Source organism: Acomys minous (genome assembly GCF_964271855.1).
Source record: "Acomys minous genome assembly, chromosome: 18".
Classification (NCBI taxonomy): Eukaryota; Metazoa; Chordata; class Mammalia; order Rodentia; family Muridae; genus Acomys; species Acomys minous.
Window position 1 is genome coordinate 57709193 of NC_140501.1, and position 25508 is coordinate 57734700.

The 25508-nt window shown below is 43.8% G+C and overlaps 1 protein-coding gene across 2 annotated transcripts in view; it reads left to right on the forward strand.

Moving 5' to 3' along the window:
• Positions 1-410: 410 nt before the first annotated feature.
• The window catches only part of KPNA3 (karyopherin subunit alpha 3), a 64050-nt gene continuing 38952 nt past the window's right edge, over positions 411-25508 (forward strand). The window contains exon 1 of one of the 2 annotated variants that reach the window (XM_084767467.1): positions 411-782. In XM_084767467.1, the coding sequence (XP_084623593.1) occupies positions 714-782 (69 nt within the window). In that variant the 5' untranslated portion in view covers positions 411-713. Of the gene's footprint in view, positions 783-9937; positions 10091-25508 lie in introns of those variants that run through there. The other variant, XM_084767468.1, reaches the window with a different exon arrangement.

Here is a 25508-nt window from a genome sequence, read left to right on the forward strand (position 1 = left end):
TAAATACACACATCACACTCCATGTATCTGTGGAGTGGAAACAAACCTGCTATTTATAAAACCGAAGCAGAGCAAGAGAACAGGGTTTGAGGGTGGCTGCTATTTGAGGAGACCCTAAAGAAACCAAAAGCGCAAAGCGTGGCCATTCTTTTTCTAATTTTCCAAGCTGAAAGGAGCAAGGTGCTCCCTCAGGAGCTCCGCCTCCCGCTCCCGATAGGCCGCAAGGTGCCATCTCCGAGAAGCCCCGCCCATCGCTCCGCCCAGAGGCGGGGCTTCAAGCCCGCGCTCACCGAGCGCCGCGCCGAAAGCAAAGCGCGCGCACAGTCCTCCCGGCATGCTTCTCGTCCTCTCACGGCGTGGCTCACACCCGCGCCCGGCATGCTGGGAACTGTAGTTTCCGCCCTCCGCCCCGCTTTAAAGGTGGCGGTAAAAGCTGCTAGGTCGCGGGCACCATTTCTAGCACATGACTAGCGGCGGTGGGGAGGCTCTACGGAGGGGTGAGGGCAGGGTCACCGCGACAGCCGGCAAGCCAGCGCCTCCGCCTCCCACGGCGCGCGCCGCTCCCCAGCGCCGCCCCCGCGCCGCGGCCACCTCGCGCTCCAGGCGTCACGGAGCGCGCGCTCCTCCCCCTCCGTCCCCTCCCGCTCGACTCGCCGCCGCCGCCGCCGCCGCCGCCGCCGCAGGAGCAGCCGCCGCCGGAGCCGCGCGCAGTCATGGCCGAGAACCCCGGCTTGGAGAACCACCGCATCAAGAGCTTCAAGAACAAGGGCCGAGATGTGGAGGCGAGTGTTCACCGCGGCTGGCCGCGCCGGGCGGCTAGGAGGGGAGGGGCGGGGGCCCGCGGCCGCTGGATCTCGCCGGCTGGCGGTCAGTCGGAGTTGGCCGCCGCCTCCGGGCGCCTGCGGCCCGGGCTGCAGCCGCCCCGTGAGCGGGTTAGCGCGGGCACCGGGGACCGCTGGGGCGCTCGGCCCCGCCGCGCGGGCGCGGCCTGGTGTCGGAAGGGAAGGGAAGGGATGTGGAGCCGAGGCGGGGTCCGTGGGCCGCGAGGGAGGACGCACGGACCGGGATGCTGCCGCCCCGCGTGCTGGCCGCACTGCCGGGGCCCGGCCGCCGCTCGTGTCCGCAGCCGGTGCAGCCTCCCGCGCTGCCGCACATGGAGCCTCGGTCCCAGCGCATACCGTGTGCGAACCGGGCCCAGGCGGGCGGTGGCAGCCCTCGGAGGGGGGTGGGGACCAGCCGGGTAACTGACTTGTTTGAGGGTGGTGGATGGGGGAGGGTAGGATGCGCCAAGACCATTTTCTTATATTCCAGTGGTGTCCTTTGGACCAGTCTTGCCGAGCTGTTGCAGCTCGTACGTACCCCTCTGAGTGTTGGCATTTGGAGCGAGGTGGACAATAGTTTACCATCCATTGTGCTGAAGCTTTGGGAAGGAGGTGGTGCAGACCTCCTGATTTTTTTTATTTTATCATTTTATATATATATATTTTAAAGCTCATCTTAGAGTGCAAGTGTGAATAATAAGGAAAATAATTTATTTGACCCGTTTTGCAGAAATAAATTGGATACCTAGATTCCTACGTCCTTATGTATTCCACATGCCACCAAGCTGGTACATTTTCCAAGTGGTTGCAAAACTGTAAACACTCATTGTGGTCACTCAGTTAGCTGCTACTCAGCATGTTGCCATTGTCTCATTAAGGTGACATTAGCAGTTACTATTTGCAAACTCTGCTTGTTGGGGGAGCGCTAGAGGTCTCTCTGCTCCTGCTAAAACCAATGAAGTGTTACAGCATAAACTTCACTGGGACTCCACCCCTGGATTTGATGGGGCAAATAGTAATAAGCCCAGACCCTCCTCTCTATTCTAATAGTGGGTGATATGATTTGTGTCCTATCATTTTTGATAAGAGGCTAGGAAACATAAGATTTGCTTTGGTAGGAGAAGCAGATGAAGCCGGGCCGTTTCTCAGAGCTGCAAAGTTAAGTAGGAATTGGGAAAAACCTGGGGGAATATCTGTGGAATTCCCATTCGACTGAGACTGACTTCAGGGTCTCTATCTCTGACCGGATCACGTTTAAGTTTTCTTTTTGAGAACTACTTCCAAACAAAAGTGAAACCTAGCAACTACAACAGCCATCAGTCTCTTGTTTTGTTTGTTTGTTTGGTTGGTTTTGGTTTTTCAAGACAGGATTTCTCTTGTGTAGCCTTGACTGTCCTGAACTTGCCTTGTAGTCCACAGGCTTGCCTTGAACTCAGAGATCTGCCTGCCTCTCCCTCCCTGAGCGATAGGATCACAGGCAGAGATCTGCCTGCCTCTGCCCCCATGAGCTGGGATTACAGGCATGCACCACCACGCCCAGCTCAGACTCTAGTTTTTTTTTTTTAAATCATTTTTTTCCGTGTGTGTGTGTGTGTGTGTGTGTGTGTGTGTGTGTGTTCCACCAGTAATCTCTTGCTTTTTGTTTTGTTTTCTTTTTGAGACAGGTTGGTTAAGCACACAGACTAACCCTGGAGCCTCAGGCTCCCAAGTGCTGGGATTACAGACATGAGCCACCACACCCAGTCCCACCAGTCATTTTTACTTGAGGCTGTCTTTTATTATTGTAAGCAAAACTTGAATAGTTTGGATACTCTATTGCTTGTACATTCCTTCGTCTTCTTAGTGTTGGGGTAAATGTGTGCCATGATTCACCTGAGCATTGTGTCCTTCCTGTTTGTTTAATGATTCCTATAGTTGCCAACCCATTCTGTGGAGTTTTGTTCACAACATTGCATTTCCTTGGGTATGGCACTATACCTAGGACGTGAAATAGGCATGCAAATGGTAGTTCTTTGTGGCAGACACTATACTATACCAAGAGCTTGGCACCTCATTTAATCCTCTTGAGTTAGGTGTGCAGTGTCCCTGCTAGAGGAAAAAAAAAAGTACTTTGACACAGAATCTCACATTATGTAATGTGCTGGTCATATACGAGCATTCATTGCTAAACGACTGACTATTCAGTGCCTAGAATGCTTGGCCTTGCTCATTCAGAAAGCCTAAGATTCAATCTGTGCCTTGAGCTTACTACACAGTCTGTAAGAAAACGCTACACTGGTCAGGGAAGTTGGCTTCCACACAGCAATGAAATCTGATTGATTCCTTGTGGATTAATGGGAATGAACTGCTCCAGAAAAGCCAGTAATCCCAGCACTTGGGTTGGGGAAGCGGAAGGTTAGAAGTTCAAGGTCGTCATGGGCTGCATGACACCCAACTCAAAAAGTAATCAGCTGAGTGAAGTGTGGGAGGGGGGCAGAAGGGGGGAGGGGCCGGAGAAGGGGGAGGGGCAGAAGGGGAAGGGGAAGGGAAGAGGCATTTGGAATTTGAGGAGAACTAATTGAAAAGTTCCTAGAAGTGCAATAGGACTGTTTTTACCGAGGGGCTGCGGGTGCTGGGTTGGTGCCATAAATTTAGCTGAAGGGTAACCTGGGATGAGGTCTAGTCTAGGGTCCTTACAGTGGGTTTAGACAGAACTAAGAGGAGATGCCATATCAGATTTAGTTTTTCCCATTAAAAGCTGTGCTGTATTTGAGTCATACTACACTTCCGTTCTGTAACTAGGAAGTTGTGCTTATTAGTGTGTTTGACATTGTTTCTTTCCTACAAATAGGGTAGACAAAAGATAAGCAATTTTCAGTCATGCAGTCAGCTGATAAACCAGGGAAATAAGGAAGCATTCTGTGAGGGCTGGTGAGTGAGTAGGAAGAGTCACAGTGAGACACATCTTGGAGACATTCTGTCAAGAGTGACTTCATAAGAGGGCTTTGGAGAGACAAAATGATCTTACAGGAAATATGTATCAAACTTGACATGGGCAGGTAAAAATTAGTGAATAGTCACAGGTGCAAAGGAGACCGGTCACATTAGGGCGAGAGCCAGAGGCTTCCAGATGACTTCTGTCGGCCTGCCTTGTGTCAGTGTCCCTCGGAAGGCTTTTGCTTAGGAGGGAGATCTCATAAATGGATTCAGACAGAGAGTGAGCTGGTGTCATGGTGCGAGCAGTGGGAAAGGGGAAAGACAGCAGCACGCAGGGTTAGTCCGCTGGACATGCTGTCTGTAAGAAGGGGGTTTCCAAAAGCTGAGACTGGACGGAACAGTTACAACTTGAAATTGGGACTTGATCTTTCTCATCTCTTTTTCTTTTCTTCTTAGACTTCCTCTTCCTCATCCTTTTTTTTGTGTAAAGGTTACAGAAGATAACGTGAGCCTGAGTGCACAGGTGGAGGTAGGTTAGGGGCTAAATTATCATTGATAGTGATTTGAAGGTAAGGGAATCGGATTTTTATAGCTAACTTAGAAAGACAGTTGAAGAGGAAACAGGTCTGAATTTGTGTCTCAGTACTAGACAGATCCTTAAACGCCCCCCTCCCCCCAAGACAGGGTTTCTCTGTGTGATAGACCTGGCTGTCCTGGACTCACTTTGTAGACCAGGCTAGCTTTGAACTCAAAGAGATCCCCCTGCCTCTGCCTGCTGAGTGCTGGGATTAAAGGCGTGCATCACTACACCTGGCTGATTCTTAACCTTTTTAAAAAAGAAAGTTGTTTTCTCTTTTCAGATATAGAAGGGTATACAAAACAAAAATATTCTGCTTAATGAATGATTCTAAAACAGACATTCAGGCAACCCAAACCCAAGTGACCTTGTCTTGTTTATGTGGGTATATATAACCTCAAGAATATGACACTTGTTTTTGTTTTTTCAAGACAGGGCTTCTCTGTGCAGCTTGGCTGTCCTGGAACTAACTGTGTAGACCAGACTGGCCTTGAACTCACTGAGATCTGCTGGGATTGAAGGTGTGCGCTGCCACCATCTGGCTGACTTTTTGTTTACTCATCTATTTTTGTGCATGTGCCACACATAGTATACTTGTGGAAGTCAGAGCACAGTTTGCAGGAGTTGGTTCCTTCCTCCACAGGTAGGGATCAAACTTAGGTTGCCAGGCTTGTGGCAAGTGCCATTACCCACTGAGCTATCTGGATGACCTGGACATGACATTTTTGTCATTTGTGAATAATATGAAACTAAGAAACTGGTGGTTTACCTGGGCATGGTGGTGGATGCCTTTAATCCCAGCACTCAGGAGGCAGAGGCAGGTGGATCGCTGTGAGTTCCAGGACAGCCTGGTCTACAAAGTAAGTCCAGGACAGCCAGGGCCACACAGAGAAACCCTGTCTCAAAAAAACCAAGAAAAGAAAAAAAGCAACGGGTGGTTTGTATGAGACTGGCCTGTGTACCAAGGAAGGCCTTAGAGGTGAGGCCTTACTGGGGTGTGTCAACTGTGTCGCTGAGGTGCAGCGCCCACACCAGACCTTACTGCATTTTCTTTTCTTTTTCTGCAACTTGCGAATTAGATGCAAGCTCTCGCTGCTGTTTCAGGGCCATGCTTGCCTGCCTGCCTGCCTTTGTGCTCTGGGCCGCCATGGTCATGGTCTAACGTCCTGAAATGTAAGGAAGCCCCCAATTAAAAGCTTCCTACTGTAAATTGCTTTGATCATGATCTCATCACAGCAACAGACAACAACTAAGACAGAAACCTTAATACTTAATGAGTTTTATGGTGTTAAATACTTTATATGGATTATTTATTGGCCATGGCCATCCTTTGAAAGTAGGCACTGTTGCAGTTCCTACCTGCTGTGGAGGAAACAGAGGCCTACAGCTCTGCGGTAGCTGTCGGCACAGCGTGGTGAGGGATGAGCCCGGGCGTGTGTCCGAGCACCGGCACTCTACACTAGAGGTCTTGCTCCCTCCGCTCCCTCCGCTGAGGGAAGCTGTGACTTGATGTGAATGAAGCATGGCCGAAGGTTAGTGAGCCAGGGAAGTAGCAAAGAAATGTCCACTACATCACAAAAGTCCTACTTTGGTGCTTTAAAACTTTACTGATAAATTATGTGCAATCTATCATTGAATTTATTTGCCTTTTTTCACTCCTGTAAAGTTTCATTCTTATTAACAGAGAGTTAATTTTACCCCACCCAGCCCCAAAGGTAGCCTATATTCTTGGGTTAACAAACACTGTAACATTTATCCTTTAGGTTTAGTACCAAGAATAAAACAGATTTTTCATTTACAATTCAGTTAGTATTTCCACCACTGTTCTTTCTCTGTAGACATCCTATTGGTAAGTGGGTCTCCGTGACTTCTGCACGCAGTTCTGTTGTATACACACCACTGGCTGGCTTGTCAGTTGGACTCACTCTTGTCAACTCTTCTCAGACTCCTTCAGATACCTCTGTAATCAGTAAGAGTATGCTTCTAATTAAAGCAGACTCTTTAGAAGAACCCCAAAAGGTCTTTGTGACCGACCTGTGTTGTGTACGTCACTTGCTGTTTTCAGGACTTGCCTAAGTGAGTTTCTTTTCTCTTGTTTGGGTAGAGTTGTATGACGTTCAACAACCCACATGTGTATAGCTGTAAAGTATTGACTACCGAGGCGCCACTGGTCGTTTACTGATCGGTTGGGAAAATTTGATGCATACTTTTTGAGAAACGGACTAGATAATGTATTTTTTAAAACTGTGCGTTTAGGGATGAAAGATAAAACATTGTAAGATTTTTTTTTAAAATGTGAGCTTTTAAAAAAGATATAAAAATTTCAAAAAGGTGTGTCTGTGTATGTGCATGCATGTGTGTGTGTGTCTATGTGCAAATAAGTGCGTCAGATGCTTGCTCTGAGAATCCAGAAGAGGGCATTGGATCCCCTGGAGTTAAGAGTTGCAGGTCGTTGTGAACTGCCTCACATGGGTGCTAGAAACTGAATTCTCATCCTCTGCAAAAACAATGCTCTTAACCAGGAGCTAGCTTTCCAGGCTCTTACTGTAAAAAATATTTTTTTGATCAAACCCAATCTGTTTTGCTTTAGTGTACTTTTGTAAGGTGAACAAATTCATGTTTGAATGTGCACTAGAAGAAAGATTAAAAAAAATAAATCATACTAGTCCATGTTTATTTTTACTAGCACATCAACATTGAGCTTTTCTAAATAATAGCAATTGAACACAGTGTTTTTGGCATTCGCCCATTCTTTTTTTAGCTCTGTTCAACAATATTCAGTGCCTTGAAGGTGCTTATTGCTTCAACCTTCCTGATACTTTTTCACTTACTAAATTTGTAGAATGTGATTTTATTTTTTTCAGGAGTCTCTATGTCTTATGTCACGCATTAATGCTCTTGAATTTCCTGATGGAGGCGTGTGCTTCTCCCGGTGCCTCACACTTGAGTCCCTTTGGCTTTGCCAACTCCCCCCTGTCCACTGAGTGTGGGTATATGCTGTGCAGTTCCCTTTAGCTTTAGCACCACTTCTGAGGTGGGGAAGGGGATGGCGAGGCGGGAGGGAGATCTGCTTAGTTACCTGCTGCAGGGGTTCACTCGGACACCCCAGCAGCTTCTCAGCAGCTTCTCGTGCTCGGTGAGTGGTAAAGCCACGCTGTGCTGTTGGTTTCCCACCGCCCTAGCTGTGACTACAGTTGAAGCCTTCTTGGACTCCTTCCTCACCTTCACCTTCAGTCAGATGCCAGTCAGTGTAGTCTCAACCTCCGCAGCGCAGCGGCTGGATTCTAGCCTCGCCTATTTATTCAAACTCTGCTTCCCTGGACCTGAGGGTTATATTGCCTGTCCCCTGGCCGTATAAAAATTAACCTCAAAGTCGTGCCTTCCTTCAGCGCGTTGGGATCTGTCAGCAAGCGGATGCTTTTTTCTCCCTCCTACCCCTCCCCTCTCACCCCCTTAAGCTCTACAAACTGAACGTCTTATATGCTTATCCATAATCTGGCATCCTGCCCTCCTTCTGGCCAGGGCCGGTTCTATTCTCAGGGCGAGCTTGCTGACTGAACTATCCTTCCCTGCCGCCTGCTGATTGACTAATTCCTACCTCTCAAAAAGACTGTAGATCAAGGCGCTTTTCTTTGCTCCTGAGAGGATCTCTGTAGTTGTAGTAGTGCTCAGTTGTGCTTTGTCTGTCTCCCCAGCTTGATTGTGAGGTTTGAGGGCACCAGCTCTAGGTCTTCAGTGTCTGCTCCACAGCATGGCTGAAGTAAAGCACTAAAGCAGTCTAACGAGCACGCCATGCCAGACACCAGCGGCAGCCATTCCCCAGGTGTGTGTACACATGTGCGGTTTTGTTTTTTTGTTTGGTTTTGTTTTTCGAGACAGTTTTTCTGTGTGTATCTTGGACTCTCTTTGTAGACCAGGCTGGCTTCGAACTCACAGCTGTCAGCCTGCCTCTGCCTCCCGAGTGCTGGGATTAAAGGCGTGCGCCACCACACCCAGATATAATTTTTTAAAATTAATTTTATGCATGTGAGTGTTTTTCTTGCGTGTATGTCTGTGTACCAAGTGCATGCCTGCCGCCTGTGGCAGACAGAGAGGGTGGTGGATCCCCTGAAACTGGAGTTACAGACTTGTGGACGATCATGTGGGTGCTGGGAATAAAAGCCAGGGCTTCTGTTCTTAACAGCTGAGCAGTCTCAATTGCCCTGCAAAGTGTGAGTGAGTGTGCGTGCGTGCAAGCGGGTCTTGAGTTTTATTGTTTGTTGTAAATGTACAAAGACTGGCATGATCTTTTACCTTTCTTGAATAATAACTAACAAAGCTTGTGTTTAGCATGTTGATGGAACCAGCCGCTGCAGGAACATATTCGGCCTATATTTCCTGGTGATTTGAGGAGAGAAGCAAGAGTCAGAACCCTAGTGAAGCTCCCACAGGGGATGTGAGAGCTGCTAGGAACCATCTTGCCTTCAGACAAGCAACAAGGGAAAAGGCATAGTACATTTTTGAATGGAGACTGTTAATCCTATACTGCCCTTCCCTTCTACTTTGAAAATAAAATCCATAGTTTATTATGACAGGTAAAGTGTTAGGAGATTGAGGCATGTGTTTAGTGGACTAAAATACACAAGCTGTTTGATATTGGCTTATTTTCACTTTGTATAATGCTTTCAAGGTTCACCATATTGTAGCATGTAGAAAATTTCCCTTCCTTTACTATTCCATTGTATGTTTGTACTGCATTGTGTCTGTTGCAGTGATTCTCAACCTGTGGGTCGTGACTCCTTTTTGGGAGAGTGGTTGAATGACCCTTTCACAGAGGTAGCCCAAGACCATCAGAAGACACAGATATTTATTTACATTATAATTCATAACAGTAACAGTTATGAACTGGCAATGAAATAATTTTATGGTTGGGGATCAGCACACCATGAGGAACTGTGTTATTAGGGAGGCTGAGAGCCACTGGTCTGTTCATTCTCTCAGTGGGTTACTTACTACACTTTGGGTGTTGCCTGTCTACCATTTTATGTATTTTGGCCTTTTTTGTTTTAGGTAGGGTCCTCATGAATCTGCCCAGGTTTACTTTGAACTTGTTATGTAGCCAAGAGTGACCCTGAACTCCTGAGAGTCCTTTATGTACCACTGTGTCCAGTGCTGGGGACCTAACCCAGGGCTTCTAGCATGCTGGGCAAGCACCCCACCAACTGAGCCACAGTCTCAGCCTTACAGTTTCTCTCTCTCTCTCTCTATCCCCCCCCCCCCCCAGTCCCTCTTCTGAGACAAAGATTTGCTGTGTCACCCAGGGTGGCCTAGAACTTTCAGTGACATTCTTGCCTCCTTGTAGTGCTAGTATTAGGAGTAGGTGCACCCTGGTGTTTCCCAGCATTTGTAATTGTTACAAATTTTTTGAAAAAAACAAAAACAAAAAAACAGGTCAGTGTTCTTACATTGCGTTGCACCATGGCGGATGGTCATTTTGTGGTTCAGAACAACAAGTATCAGCAGTCTCATATGGCTGAGCCTAAGAGACGGTCCAGCACAGTCTGTCTCTCCTCATGGTATAGTTTAATTTGTTCCTCATGTTCTGCTCCATCCTTAGGCTCTTCTGTAAACTGAACACTAAACACACAGGGCTGGTCAGCTTCAGATTAAGTTTGCTTGTGACAAGACTTAGAAGTTGGCCTTCAAACTCCCCATGTAGCTAAGGCTGGCCTTGAACTTCTGATCCTACCACCCGTTTCCTGAGTGTAGGATCACAGCTGTTTACCACCATTCCCAGGTCAGTATTTTTTAATCAAAAAAGTTAATGGATGCTATGTGTTTTAGAATATATGCTGATGATATTAGTTGATCAGAGGGTCACAAATAAGAAAGTTACTGGTATTTGCTGAAATAAATTTTAGTTATTTTGGTGAGTTAAGCCACACTGGACAACACTTTAGGGAGAAAAAAGTAACATGAACTTTTGTTATCAAGTAAAGGAGTTGCACAGTGTATTTCTAGAAAGCCTGGCTTTAGAGTCAGTGGTACCATTCCTAAATAAACAAGGAATGGCGGTCACATCCTGGGGGGTAGGAACATTGTAAGGCGGATGGAACTATCCTTTCTATGGTTTTGCCATGGCTTCACCATGTCAGTTATGATACAGAATTAATTATTCTAAAAGAAAGATTAAAGGGATGAAAAGTGATTTCCTCCCTCTCCCCTAATCTAGGGAGTTTCAGTCAGACTGGTGCTGAGCAGGCTTTCAGTGTGCAGCTTGCCAGGCTCTAAGAGTGACCTTTGCCAAGTGCTGTCGGAGCAGAGGAGGGACTGACGACTGTCAGGCTTTCTGAGTTATAGAATTCTTTATCTGCCAGTTTTTCTTTTCTTTAGAACGCCATTTTTAAAAATGTCTTATACTGTCCTCTTTCGTTATAGTTTCATTTTCTTGGTTCTTAAGAATACCCATTATGCATATGGATATTACGGTTTCCTTTTCTAAGTAATGCCTTCAGTTAGAATTTGGGTTTTTATTCTGGGGCCTGTGAAGTTTTTTGTCTGCTAATCTTCTGATATTGTCAGCATGCTTTTCTGTAGTAGCCTTCCCTTCTTTTATTTGATTCACAGATCCTAGTGGTTAGAAAACAGATTTAATAAGATTTAATGCTTCCCTGTGTTCTGGGCAGAGGTTTAGTCATAAAGTTTATAAATATGAGGGACTGGAGAGGTGGCCAGGGTGAGGAGCACGGGCTGCCCTTCAGAGGACCTAGGCATGAGTCCCTGCACGCATGTGGCTGCCAAGTCTTGGTAACTTCAGTTGTAAGGAATCTAGTGCCCTCTTCTGGTCTTTGCAAGCATAAGGTAAAAATGAATTAAAAACAACAACAACAACAACAAAAACCTATGAAATATTTTTCTCTGATGCAGGGAGTTTTAGCCGGAAGATTCTTCCCTAGACTTATGCCTAGTAATTGAGTGTTGTGTGCTGAGTTGTCTAATACCTGTGAACAATTTGCACTGTGCAACTGAGTATAGACAGAGGAGATGCTTGGCCATACCTGAGGAAATAGAGTAGGTGCAGGAAGCTTGTACTTGGAACAGTTCTGGAAGTACAGCCTTCCAGCCCTAGCTTTTGCAAACAGCTGCAACAGTGGCATTACATTTATTACACCTTTTTGGTAACGATCCTTTGGAAGCTACTTCCTGTCGTTGGGTATCTCTCTCTCTCTCTCCCCCACCCCCACCCCCCACCCCCCCACCCCTCCACCCAGGGCCTGGCGCTGGCTAGGCACGTGCTCTACCACTGAGCTAAATCCCCAACCTTGGGTATCTCTTGGTAGGTTGTTTTGTGTTGTCTTTTGAGAAGGGTTTTAGGTAGCGTTGACTGAGCTTAAATTTGTGATCTTCTTGCCTTCATCTCTACATGCTGGGATTATAGGTGTTTACCCCCATAGCCAGCTTTCTTGATGGGATTCTTCAGTCTGGGTGCTCCTGTCTCTTGCATGTAGTTAATGTTCCTCACCTTTTTCTGGCTAACACAAAATAGACCAATCAAGTTCTGTTCCTCATGCTTACATCTTTTTAAGAGAACTGAAACGCTATATTTGGGGTAGAGCATGCTTTTGTGTGTGTTTGTTAGCACATCATATTTTGAAAATACTGCAGTACAAATGCGTCGTGTACTCCTGATGTAGTAAACAAGGCTAGGCAGCAGTAGGGCACATGGAAAGACAATTTTCAGGAGTCTGTCCTCTCTTTTTACCATATAGGTTCCTGGCTCTGATTTTGTGTTACAATGCTTGGTGGCAATTGTTTTTTGTTGTTGTTGTTGTTGTTTTTTTTTTTTTTAACCCACGAAGCCACCTGACTGGCCCTAGGTATTTACATTTTGAGTGGGCCCTCCCTTGGAGGTCTTGCTGAGGAAGCTGTCCTTTAGGTCCCGCCGGCTCCATCCCTGTCTTAGCAGAGAAGTCTTCCGAGTGTCTTAGCTCTGCGGCTTGCTGTCTATCTTACCAGTGTGTTCTCTGCCTCCATTCCTTCCTAAGTTGACTCAGGTCTGTTTGTGGTGTTTGTAACATTCTTCTTAGGTGGTCATCTGTCTTGGTTTGTGTGGAATTGGAGGACATGGGACTGAATGTTAACGTTTCAGTTGAAACACTGGAGTGTAAAGATGGGGTCTGGGATGTAAATGTTCCTATAGGAAGATTAAGTACGCAGGTGAGAATAATGTGTGCTGAGGCGCTTCCTGTAGTTCTTCCACTTAGCACTTAGCTATTTGGATTCTGAGCTGAGTTTGAGGGACAAAACATTCAAGATAACGATTACCAGTAATTGTGGAACACTTAACTAAGCAAAACACTCCATTTATAAGAATACTTTTAATTGCCATAAGTGTTCTGTTACACGGATAAGGAGAATAAGTTAGGTAAACTGCGTAAGAACATGAAACTAGGTAGGGGCAAGACCAGCATTAGTCTCCTTAAGGAATCCTCCTAGTTGGCCTCAGGGTTCTTGCTTGAAGACCAACATTATTAGTACAGGGACTGTGGAAAGCAAAGAAATACTTTAATGGAAGGAAGTGTGTTCTCAGTACAGTGGGCCCTTAGGGAAAGCAACTATCTAAGCTGGCCTGGGGGAGTCAGGGAACGCTGCATGAACATGGTTGTGCTTAAGTGCAAGATGGTAAACACAGGTGTGTCTGGTGGTGGTAAGTGTTGGGTGGGCCGGGAAGAGGCAACGTGCTCTATTTAGGGAACTAAATAAAGGAGTATTTCTTAAATGTGCAGTGGTTAGAAGGTTAAGTAGGATAGGTAGGGCCTAGGTTGTGGAAATCCTCTTCCTGGGTGGTAAGTTTGTGCACACAGAAGTGTTCTTCGGTTGCAGCAGTTCTTTGGTGTGTTGGTGTTGGTGAGAGAACAGGGCAAGTTGGGAGTAATACAGTTAGCAATACCTGCAACAGCCTTGGCATTGGGACGTAAAAGCAGAAAAAGTTATTAGGACTATTTACTTGGTGTATTTTACATTGTAGAACAAGGTTGACAGGCTTATTCTGTAAATAGCCATAGTCTTTGAAACCTGAATAATTTACATTTTGGAGAGCTATATTTCATCTGCCGTGGCTACTCAACTCTGCTTTGAGCACAGAAGGAACAGTTAGATAGTTGGTAAGTAGATGGGTCGTTGCTGTGTTCTGATAAAGCTGTGCTTATAGAATCAGGTGGCTACCAGATTTGGCTTATAGGCGCTGTGATAAGTAGTTAAGCTTCAGAAGTAGTTAAAGCAGTGAGAGAGGGTGATGTGGGGACCAGGGGATTGCCTAGCACAGCGGGTCTCCACCTGTGCGTGGCAGCCACTTGGAGAGTTGCTTATCAGATATTTACATCATGATTCGCAACAGTAGCAGCATTACAGTTAGGAAGCAGCAATGAAATCATTTTATGGGAGAGTCACCACACACAAGGAGTTGTATTAAAGGCTTGCAGCTTTAGGAAGATTGAGAACCACTGTCTTAGCAGTTAAAGGCCTTGTTACCAAGCCGGACAGCCCAAGTTCAGTTACCAGGAACCTCTATGTAAATAAATGAATGAAATTTTTAAAGAAAGAGATAATGTTGATGGGGTCTTTAGCAGTAGTGAAGCAAAGGGGGCCAGGAAAGGAAAGAGCCCCTAGCATATACCATTTTAAAGACTTAGGGGAAATGTAGCCACCTGAAGATTGGGGCTGTTGGAAGCTTAGCTGCAGCTCAGAGATAACAGAACATTAGGGCCAAAGAGTTCCGGGAAGGGAGTAGGTAGTTGGAAGGCCACTGTCTGATGAGCGTTACAAGTATAAGCCAGTTGTTGGGCACTTAGGGACCAGTGAGAGAGGGAGAACTGGGAGAGTGGTGGCTGTGCGCTGTGGCTGTGTGCTGTGCGCTGTGGCTGTGGCTGTGCGCTGTGGCTGTGTGCTATGGCTGTGTGCCCCGGAGCTGAACTAGTTTAGTTTGACCTTGCTTTGAATACTTGGTGGTGAAGGGAAGAAGAGCCACGCCACAGAGAGAGAGTTAGGATTTCCTTCTCGTTTGTCTAGTGTGGTGGGATTTACTGCAGCCTGAGGAAGTAAACACAAAAAGAAGCAAGGGCCTGACTAGAAAAGGAATGAAAGAGCATGTGCTCAGGAGGAAGTGTGCGAGGTGCTTGAAGGGGCGCCGGGTGGAAGGCACCTGGACATGACCACCGCAGGGAGGTGACGACTACTCAGTCACCTTGGCAAAGGTGTTTCTGGAGCAGGGCTTGTAAACTTTTCCCATCCTATGTGTATGGTGTATAATATAGGTATAGAAATAAACATTTACTAATAATCGTAAAGAAATTTATTTTAAATAAGTTCTTTGGTATAATGTAACAAATACCATATGTTGAAGACAAGGCAATTTTGCATATTAATGAAATAGATCATCAAAACTGAGAATGACACTTCACATAAATAATGTAGCATAGAATGGCAGAAGTATGTTTGAAGCTATTCACAAACTGTTGGAAACTATCCTAATCCTAAGCCCCAAATCATTTGAAGGCTTTTTAGGGAACTCAGACCAGCAGTTCACTCAGCAATTTTTAATTTTAAAAAAGTTTATTTATTTTGTGTGTGTCTATGTAGGCCAGAGAACAGCTTCCAGAAGTCAGTCCTATCTTTCCGTCATGTGGGTCCTGGGATTTGACTCGGTGGTCAGGCGTGACAGTAAATGCCCTTACCTAGTGACCTGTCTCACTGGCTCCTCAAATAGCAATTTAATTTTTTTTTCTTTTGGAAATCTGGTGGTTTTGTTTGTTTGTTTGTTTTTGTTTTTTGTTTTGTTTTTTTGTTTTTTGTTGTTTTTTTTTTTGAGCAGCCTTTCTCTATGTAGCCTTGGCTGTCCTAGGCTCACTTTGTAGACCAGGCTGGTTGGCTTGTGTTTTGTTTTTTGAGACAAGTTTTCTTCTCTGTGTACCGTGGGCTGTCCTGTAGACCAGGCTGGCCTTGAACTCAGAGATCTGCCTGCTTCTGCCTCCTAGGTGCTAGGATTAAAGTTATGCACCACCACTGTCTGGCTTGGATTTAATTTTGAATTAAAAAAATTTTTTATGAGTATGAATGTTTTGCCTGCATGTATGTGCAGCATGTGTGTGCCTGTGGAGGTGAGGAGGAGGCTTTGGATCCTGTGACTGGAGTCAGGGTTGTGAGTTGCCATGTGGGTGTTGAATCCTCTACCAGAGCAGCAAGTGCTCTTAACCACTGAGCCGTCTCTTCAGCCCCCTTTATGTTTCTCTAGAACAGCAGAAAACCTTACAGATTGTAACATAATAGTCTAGAATCTGAGTCAGGTGTTTCAGACATTAAATATTAGTTTTTCATGGAGTGCACTGCAAAGTGTGCAGGTGTTCAGAACTAAGGATGGAGTAGAATCATGGTTTGACATGGCTGAGCAAGCCTAGAAATACCTTGGACTTACTGAAACATTTTTGTTAATTTTTATTGTTGGACATTTGAAAGACTTTTATTATTGCTATATTTCTTGTTACCCCGGGGAAATTCAGCTAAAAGACCTCATAGAGGGTCTCAACCCACAATTTCAGAAGCTGGGTTACACAGTAGAGAATGTTCTAAGAGTTGATGTTTCAGGAAAAGATGTTTTGGGGAATGCAACATAGGACCTTTCCAGGAATAAGGGGGTTAAGTTTAGCTGAAGAAAATACAGACTTTGTTTTTTGACTTAGGATATTTCAGTTTTCTAATTTATAGTTTTTCAACTTTCCCATGATTTGAAAATATACTTCAATTTTAAAGTTAATCTTCCTGAGCTGATGATATGTTCCTGCCCTGCCATATTGCCCTGGGCTAGCTGCACTTAATGCCCTTGAACTGAGCTACTGTCATACGTGATGGCTTTGCCAGATAACTGTTCTAGTTTGAAGAACATTTGTACTATTGTGTTATTTTGCTGTGTTGTTAGTTGTGTCAGTTATATTTTATTTCACTTACATAGTTAGAAGTGTTAACCAAATTCCAAGTGTTACTTCATATTTAGTTGAAAAAATTTTTTTAAAAGAACTAGCAGGAACGTTGGTGGTTTAATGGTTCCAACCTTTTTTCTTTTGTCACAGAGGTGAAACTTAGGCCTTTGCGATGTGGTTGTCACCCACTCACCCAGTTGGCAGCTTTGTCCTTAGTTGCCAAAAAGCAGAAGTTGGTTTTGTTTTTAGAAACTTAAAGTAAAGAGATTAACAAGTTGAGCTTCTATGTACACTTAAAAACAATTATGGCTTATAACTATCTTATTTCTAACCCCAGTTCATACACCTTTCCCTGGTGATTTTGAAACACAAACTGTTATGTATTACATATATAATTTGTCTGTGTGTGTTCCCACATTAGTGGAGATCAAAGGTCAACTTTTGGAAGTCACCTTGTAGGATCTAGGGACTGAAATCATCAGACTTGAAGGCACATGTTTTCTACCTGCTGAGCAGTCTTGTGCCTAGACTACCTAAAACATGCAGTGCAACAATACAACATTAAATCAGTTAAAAAGGGACAGGTTTGAATAGGTCATTCCCCAAAGAAGGTATGAAAATGACCAACAAGCACAAGAAAAGATGGTGAACATTATTACTAATTAGCAAATAAAAAAGCAGTGAGGTGAACTGTACAGTAGGATGCTTACAGTTAATAAGCCTTAGGAAGATGCAGAAATTGGAACCTTCATATACTTATAGTAGGATTGTTAATGACTTTGGAAACGCTTCTCCAGGGTGCTGATCAGCGTGCTGACCCAAGATCTTATTGCTGTGTATGTCTAAAAGACAGGAAAGCATACATAGACGTGCATAAGTAGTAGCAGTGTCTGTCAACCTTTTCAGAGGTGTCCCCTGCCTGAAGAATGAGTGTTTGCCTGTGCGTGGGACAGTGCACGTGGAACAGTAGGTGAATGCCATGGATAGCAGTCTAGGGCTGGGGATTGCAGCTGCACAAGCACAAACACCTGAGTTTGGGTACCCAAAACTCATGTAAAAAGCCAGGGTTATGGAGTTGCAGAGACAGGCAGACCCTGATTGGCCCAGCCAACGTGGTAAAAGATCGTTTGAGTGAGAGACCTCGTCTCATAAAACAAATGCAGAGGTCAGTAAGTTGACTCAGTGGATACAGGCACTTTGCATGCAAGTGCTGTATCCTGGAAGCCATGTTCAGCTGGATGGAGAGAATCCGCCACAGAGTTGTCCTCTGACCTCCACGTATATTCTGTAGTGTATGTGTCCCTCATACTCACGTGCACACACAGTAATAACAAATGCTAAAAAATACTAAATTTATTATCTTTTATTGTACTTTAAAAGGCTGAATTTTGTTATGAATTACACATGAATGAAAGCTGTTATTATGAAAAGGAAAAAGATAGTTGGCCTAGTTGTGCATATCTGAGGTCTCAACACTGGAGGGAATCAGGAAGGTGGGGATTTCAAGATCAGCCTGGGCAGCACGGATGTACTGGCTAGTTTTATGTCAGCTTGATACAAGCTTCAGTCATCAGTGGAGAGAGCATCAAATGAGAAACCGTCTCCATAAGATCAGGCTGCAGGCAAGCCTGTAAGGCATTTTCTTAATGAATGATTGATGGGGGGCAGTCCACTGTGGGTGGTGCCACTCCTGGGCTGTGGTCCTGGGTTCTAGAAGAAAGCAGGCTGAGCACGCTAGGGAAACAAGCTAGGAAGCAGCACCCCTCCATAGCCTCTATCAGCTCCTGCCACTGGGTTCGCATCCTGTTTAGTTCCTGCCTTGACTTCCTTCAATGTCAACAATGGACTGCAGTGCAGAAGTGTAAGACGAAGAAACCTTTTCCTCCCCGGCCTGCCTTTTGGTCTTGGTGTTGCAGCAGTAGTAACCCTAACTAAGACAGCACGTAGTTAAGACGGTTCAGTTTATGAAGGCAAAGTAGTGTTTGGAGTTCTGACTCCAAGTGATTATTATTTCCCAAAGGTACCATCCCTCATATAATAAGACCTCGATAAAATATATTTATTTAAAATATTTTAATGCACTGGAGGATTAAAAAGCTTGCTTAACTTTGAGTGGGTCCTAGTCTTAAAAAACAAACTGCTATTTGAAATTATAAGTTGGTGGGGGTTTGTCTAGGGGTTCCTTCTAACCCTGCTGTTTAGGAGAGAGTACCCATATTACTGGATTGAACTATAAAACTAGCGTTCTAGAGACAGAAAAGTAGAAATCCTGGAAAAGAAGAACAAGTGTCAATCTGCAGTACTGTGTGAGCACTGGTGCTGGGTCAGTGGGCGTGTACACAGCATGAATGCCAGAGCCTTTAGGGGTGGAATATTCCAAAATATTAAGTTGCAGATGGTAGTCTCTAATTAGGAAACCTAACATAAAAAGCCAGTATAGGAATTTAGTGACTACTTTAGATTACCTTAAAGAAGACAAACACTGATACAATAGAACATTTAAAAAAAGCACAGCACAATGTCTCTTTAGACTGATTTTTCATAAAAACAGGTTATTAAACTGTGAGAAACATGTAAGACAAGCACTTATTAGTCAGTGCTGGGGCTTGAACTCAGGGCCTTATCATGCAAGGCAAACCACTAACACCTGAGCTCTGTCTCCAGCCTAAGTCGGTGTTTTTGCTTATGTTCTCTTTTTTTGTCTCTTGTGGCATGGTCTCACTGTATAGCCATGGCTGGCTTGGAACTCATTATGTAGACTAGGCTAGTCTCGAACTTGTAGAGATTCACCTGCCTGTGCCTCCTAAATGCTAGGATTAAAGGCGTGCACCACCATCCAAGGCCTCCAGCATTTTCAGTATTAAGATGCAAGAAGTCTGAAGCTAAGACGTATGTGTTGTGGGGATGCTAAGCTAGTGTAAACAAACCTAGCATCCTGTCAGTTGGATGAAGCATAGTATGTTACAGTTACGTAAAATATGTTACTGGTCTGTAACTTTATTTTACTAGTTTGTGTCAAGTTGACATAAAAACTAGCCAGGACACATTGTGGTACCAACTTCAGACTAACTGCCTTGGTGGTAGATGTTAGGGATTTTTTGTTTCCCTTGTATGTTACAGAGTGATCACAAGCTGTTGCTGTATTATTGTGTGTTGCATGATTATATATTCCGAATGTTTTTTTTTAAATTTAAGTTCTATATCATTTGCCTTTTGGTCTGATTACTACTAGAGGCTAAATGTTTAAATTTTTGCATAGTCTCATTAGCATAAGCGAAGAATATAGAGTATACCAAGCTCATAATTCAAAATTAGGAAACACAAGAAATTAAACCTAAGTAATGTGCAGATACTGAAACTGAAATAGACCAGACAGGTTTGCTAAGAATTAAAAATAAAACCAGTAAGATTAAAAGCTTAATGAGCAGAAGAAATGGGCTCTAAAACTGGGTTTCCAAGAGTCAGACTGGAGAACAGACAGGAGACAATAGACATTGATAACAACCTACTTTGTAAAAGTAACAGATGCTCTTAATTAATGTTTAATGCTTCTCAGAAATACCTTTTAGATAGTTTAATATTCCACTTGTGTTACAGATAGGGCAAAATAGATGGGAGGAGAGAAAAGTGATGAGTTCAATTTGGAATATCGTGGGATTTGTGGCCATTTCTGGGTACTTTAGTTAGCTCAGGGGAGAACTATGGGCCTAAATTACTTAAGATTTTGGGTTGGTGGAGTACTCCAAAGTGTGTTAACATAAACAGCAGTTTAGTTAAAGGAAGCTGCACTTGAAGAGATGATTCAGGTCTGTATTACAGAAGATCTGAAATCTGTCCATGTTTACAAATATGTAGAACCCAAAAGTAGATTATTGGTTTATAACATGGGGACTGTTAAAGGACACAAGTTTTATGTAGTGATGGGAATATGCTAAAATTGATTGTGGTGGCAGTCCAACTTAGGAAAATACTAACAGGCACTAAATTTAGGTATTTTAGTGGATGAATTATATGGTGTGTGAATTATATTTCAGAGGAATATTTTGACATTGATTAAACTCTGGAGACAATACTGTCATTTATTAGGAAATTAGCTAGATGTTTCCTAGTAAATGTGTTCTGTTTATAAGCTACCTGGAAATTTTATATATAACTGTGCAACTCGGAAGTCATCAGGAAACCGCCGGATTGTCCGTGGTTATTGGGACGTAGATGTTATTAAAGTATGTATGGTATAACCTGGAATGGATTTTTTAAAAGATTTATTTATTGTGTATACAGTGCTCCGGCTGCATGTACACCTGCCTGCCAGAAGAGGGCACCAAATCACATTATAGATGGTTGTGAGCCACCCTGTGGTTGCTGGGAATTGAACTTTGGAAATGCAGACAGTGCTCTTAACCTCTGAGCCAGCTCTCTAGCCCCATGGAATGGATTTTTAGGGCCTGTGAGCTTTCGATGCCACATAGGAAAGAGCAGTCAGGATGGATGGAGGAGGAAGACCAAAGGGAAGAAAGTCAGATGCGGTTATTATGAAAGTTAAGGAAATAAAACTAATGAGTGAGAGATTTGAACTCAGTTGTTGAAATGTGAATCCCAAGTAAGGATTATAACCTTCAGTCACAAGGTTGCTGATGATCTTGTCAAGAATCCCGTCAGTGGAATTTTGGAAACAGTGAAATGAAGGTAGGGTAGGCATGGTTTTGTAAAGAATTTGACTAAGGAGAACAGTAATCAGAAAATTGGAGAAATACTGTGTTTTAAATGAAAGAAACCTGGGTGTGCTTAGGATGATGGGGGCTGAGGATGACAAAGGAGAAGGGGTAATTGATAAGTGAGGGACAAGAGCGGGTATTGACTTGGAGCACAGGTAATCACCCATGTTTTCTGTTTGGTAGAGGGAAAGAAAATGGGCGTATGGGGAGGAGATCTGGGGTGCCTGATGGAATGTTAGTTGAAGTAGTTGCTACTATATGGCAATTTCTGTTTTCTCAAAAGGAGGCCTTGAGGCTGAAAAGAGGGTTAAGAGCACTTGCTGCCCCTGCAGAGTACCATAGTTTAGTCCCCGGCACCCACATCGGGTGGCGCATAACTGCCTGTCACTTTAGTTCTGGGGCTGTCTGATGCCTTTGGACTCTCCAGGTACCTGCCCTCTTTATGAACATCTCTCCCCCCTCCCACACACCCCACATCTACACACAATTAAAAACAAATCTTAAGAGCCATAAGAGGCCTGGTCTTCTGCTATGGAGGAGGAGGGGGAGGGGGAGGAGATGGGAATGGCAGTTTGAGAAGAGTAGCTTTTGTGCACAAGCAAATCAAGAAAGTCTGCAAAGATTTCCCAGCAGTGAGCTTTAGCAGTTTACCTGAGGCTAAAGACCTAGAATGTAATACTGAATGGAAATTAAGTAATTTCTTTTTTTAAGTTGAGGTGCTTAGCCCAGCTTTTGGAGTGAGAGTAGAAGCAATCTAGGGCTAACTTTTTGCTGTAGCAACAAGATAAAGTAGAGAAGCAGAGGTACTGATGTGTGGAAATTGTAAAAGAGGCAGACAGGACGCACCAGAAGGACTGGGAGGAACTCAGGGTGATAAAGGTAGTCTTCACCCTTGTAGGCCAATTTGCCACATGCTAATTAGCAGGAAATTGTCCAACACCTTAAATTTTATTTAGAGAAGTTCCATGCTGCTTCTAAGGATAGGGGCTCAGGCCAAAGTAAACAGTGTTCAGCAGTGTTTAGTAGAAAATTACCCATTTCATGTCAACTATTGCACACATCACAGTTTGTGAATGAAATGCAAAATAAACAAAATCCGTCATTGGAATGACACATCTTTAAGTGGTTTTTTGTTGTTGTATTTTTAAACAGCATCTCACCGTGGCCTCAAACTTGTAGCAGTTCTCCTGCTGGGGATTACAGTCGGTTGCTTGGGCTTTGAGACAAAGTCTCTAGTTCAGTCTGGCTTTGAGCTTATGATGTTCCTGCCTCAGCCTCCCAGGTGCCAGTAGGTTCCAAGTTTACATTGTCATGCCCTGCTGTAGCTGGTTCTTTTTATCCAGGTGGAGGTGGGTTGACACAGGATCTCTTTATGTAGCCCTGGCTGGCCTTGAACTCACAGATATCTTCCTGCCTCTGCCTCCCCGGGTGCTGGGTTAAAAGCATTGCACCACCATGCCCAGCCTGTAGCTGTTTTTTTGTTTTGTTTGTTTGTTTGTTTGTTTTAAGGAAAAATGTTGCCACAGAATTTTGAGTCATAGTGAAAAAACTTCAAGAGGAAGAGTTGGATGTCTGCATCTGGCTTGCCTCTTGAGCATGCTGTTTGAATAGTTGTTGAAGACTCCAGTAATATAATCAGGACTTTGATTGGAAAAGAAAACTAAGCTGAGCCTCTTGACAAGTCTTTAGTGAATGTAGGGGCCAGTGTCAGAAATGAGAACGAACACAAGATGTCGGTAGATAGTGCCAGAGCGTGTGGAGGTAGAAGAGCCACGGCCGTCACAAGGGCAGTGAGGTGTGGCTACAATGGCTGGAGTTAGTATTTATTGGAAGCTTTCAGTGTGTCATGGGTACTGCTCCTGTTAGCAACCTTTGCTATGACCTGATAGGTCTCAGGAGCCTTATGAGGAACATCCATAGAGAAACAGAGGGGAAGGGGAAGGGGGAGGGGGAAGAAGAAGAGATGGAGGAGGGGAAAGAAAGAAAGACAGACCCCTGTAGCTTTCCCCCAAAAAGAAAGCTTGTACACGTGGGGCATAATGGTTGCAGACCCGGGCTGACATGAGAGCAGATGTGTCACCCTAGGGCAGTGCACTAATGTGTTTGTCTACTACATGCACACTCAGCCTGTTGAATAATTCATTTGTTTTTTGAAGTGGAAAACTGTTCAGTGTGATTTGATGCTGTGTAATTTGGTGATGGCTGTGTCATATATTTTTTTGTGTTAAAGCAGCAGATAAGTGTGTGATTCCTTAATTAGCAATATCAGCATCTTTACTTGATCGGTTTTGTTTTGCTTTTTAAATTTTTATTATTTTTAAATTTCATGGACTTTATGATAAAAAACCTTTCAAGTAAAAACATTGCACATGGAAATTAACCAGACCAAAGACTATACAACTAAATGAACAGTTATAATAAACATTTGCAATGGAATCTGTGGAGCTTGGCCTTAAATTTTATACTTTCAGTATTGAATATATACTTATCTACTTGGTTTGACTTGTTTTGGGTACTGAGATCTTTTAAAAAACATAACGTTTTTACACTGCTCCAGACTTGGTGCTTGAGAAATACTCCGGATTGGAGCTGTTTTAATAAGCCATAGGATTCTGGGCTAGGCTAAAGCTTGAAATGTCCTAACCCAAGCCAGGTGTAGCATAGGAGGATGACACTGGAGAGGCGTTATCAGTGGGGTTCTGTCCTTGTTGCTTGTGGAGCACTGCACTCTGGGTGCCTGTTACCATTACTTTGTATTTTGATAGCTGTAACTTGTTGGTGTTACTGGGCAAACACATCAGTGGGTCATAATTCTTTGTTCATTTGTTTTTGGGGACCTTTTGGGGACTGAGTGTTGAGCCCAGAGCAGTTGCATGTGTTAAGTGAGTGCTCTAACACTGAGCTTTTCCAACCTAGCCCAGAGCACAGTGCTTAACACAAAATGCATGGTGGTGTGTTAGTAGTGCTGTTTTTTCCCTTTATGTGATGTTCATATACCAAAAAAGGCAGCATAGACGATAATCTTTGAGGCGCACACCTTTAATCCCAGTACAGGGAGCAGAGGCAGGCAGATCTCTGCACTTGAGGACAGCCTGGTCTACAGAGCGAGTTCCAGGACAGCCAGAGCTACACAGAGAATCCCTGTCCTAAAAACCTAAATAAATAGAATAAGTTGAATAGATTTCCATGAACCCAACACCTGATTTCAAGACTAGAGGCATTAAGCTGAAAGCCAGCTGTATTTTCCTCTGTGATCCTTTAGCTACTCCCAGAAGTAAGTACCCATAACAAATTTGTCTAAGTCATTACTTTGCTTTTCTAGATTTATCATATATGCTTAGACACAGAAATTATATATAGTATTGATTAGTTTTGCTTTTTTCATAAAACAAATGTTAAGAAAAGCTTCATTAGTTCTTAATATTGAAAAATAACTGGTAATTCATTAATTTTGTTTTTATGTTTTGCTATTACATACAAGTGATACCCTCAAACTGTTCATAGATGTCTTGTGGCATATATATGCAAGAATTTAAGTAGAGAGGACTGTCTTTTAGGGTGATTTTTAATCACTAAAAATCTTTACCAACTTTTACCATCGTTCCTGAAAGTGGTTTTACTGACAGATGTATCAGTTACACCACATTTCCTGAACACTTGGAGATGTTACTCTTACTTGTTGAGCTATAATACACACTGTAATTGTTTATGGAACTTTAGTTCACATGCTGTTCAATGTGCTGCTCAGCAGCTTTTGATGTGTCCAGGAGTCATGAAGCTGTCACAACAGATGTGAAAATCGGTGTTTGCAGAACAAATCTTAACATCCTTTAGCTCTCAGCTGCTATTTCCTGTCCTTCTGCCCACTCCCCTATATGTAAGGATAGTAATCTTTCTGCCTGTGGCTTGCCAGCGCTGCATACTTACAGAGATGGGATTGTAGTGTTTGGCTCAAAGTTCTTGGATGTTACTAGTATGTATTTCTTTTCTTTCTGTTGCTACATAGTTAATGAATACAGTACAATGTATTTGTTGATCAGTTTCGGTTTCTCCAAGTCCTTCTCCTACCTGCTTTTTTCTCTTTGTACTAGACAGCAAACCCAGGGCCTTGCACATGGTAACCAAGTGCTCTACTACTGAGCTGCACTGCTGGGTCTCCCTTTAAAAAATTAGTCATCCTATAGGCAGCATCTGAGGTGAATGTATATTTATTTCTCTGATATATTTACTCGTCATTGTCTTGCTTTTTTGGAGAAATGACTATTTAGCATATCTGCCATACTTTAATGGTGTCACTTACCTTTTTATTACTAAGTGTCAGCTGTAAAGATCCATTGTCTCTTCTAGTTACAAGTCCCTTATTAGATTTATATGATAAACAAACCTCTCAATATAGGGGTGTGAGATGTAACTCTTCTGTGAGGTCTATGTCAGATGCTGTTCCATGATGCTAGCAATCGCCTGGACCCTTGAGTTCACTCAGTTGTGATGGCGTTGGAGCTCTGTTCCTTGTTACAATTCTGCATTT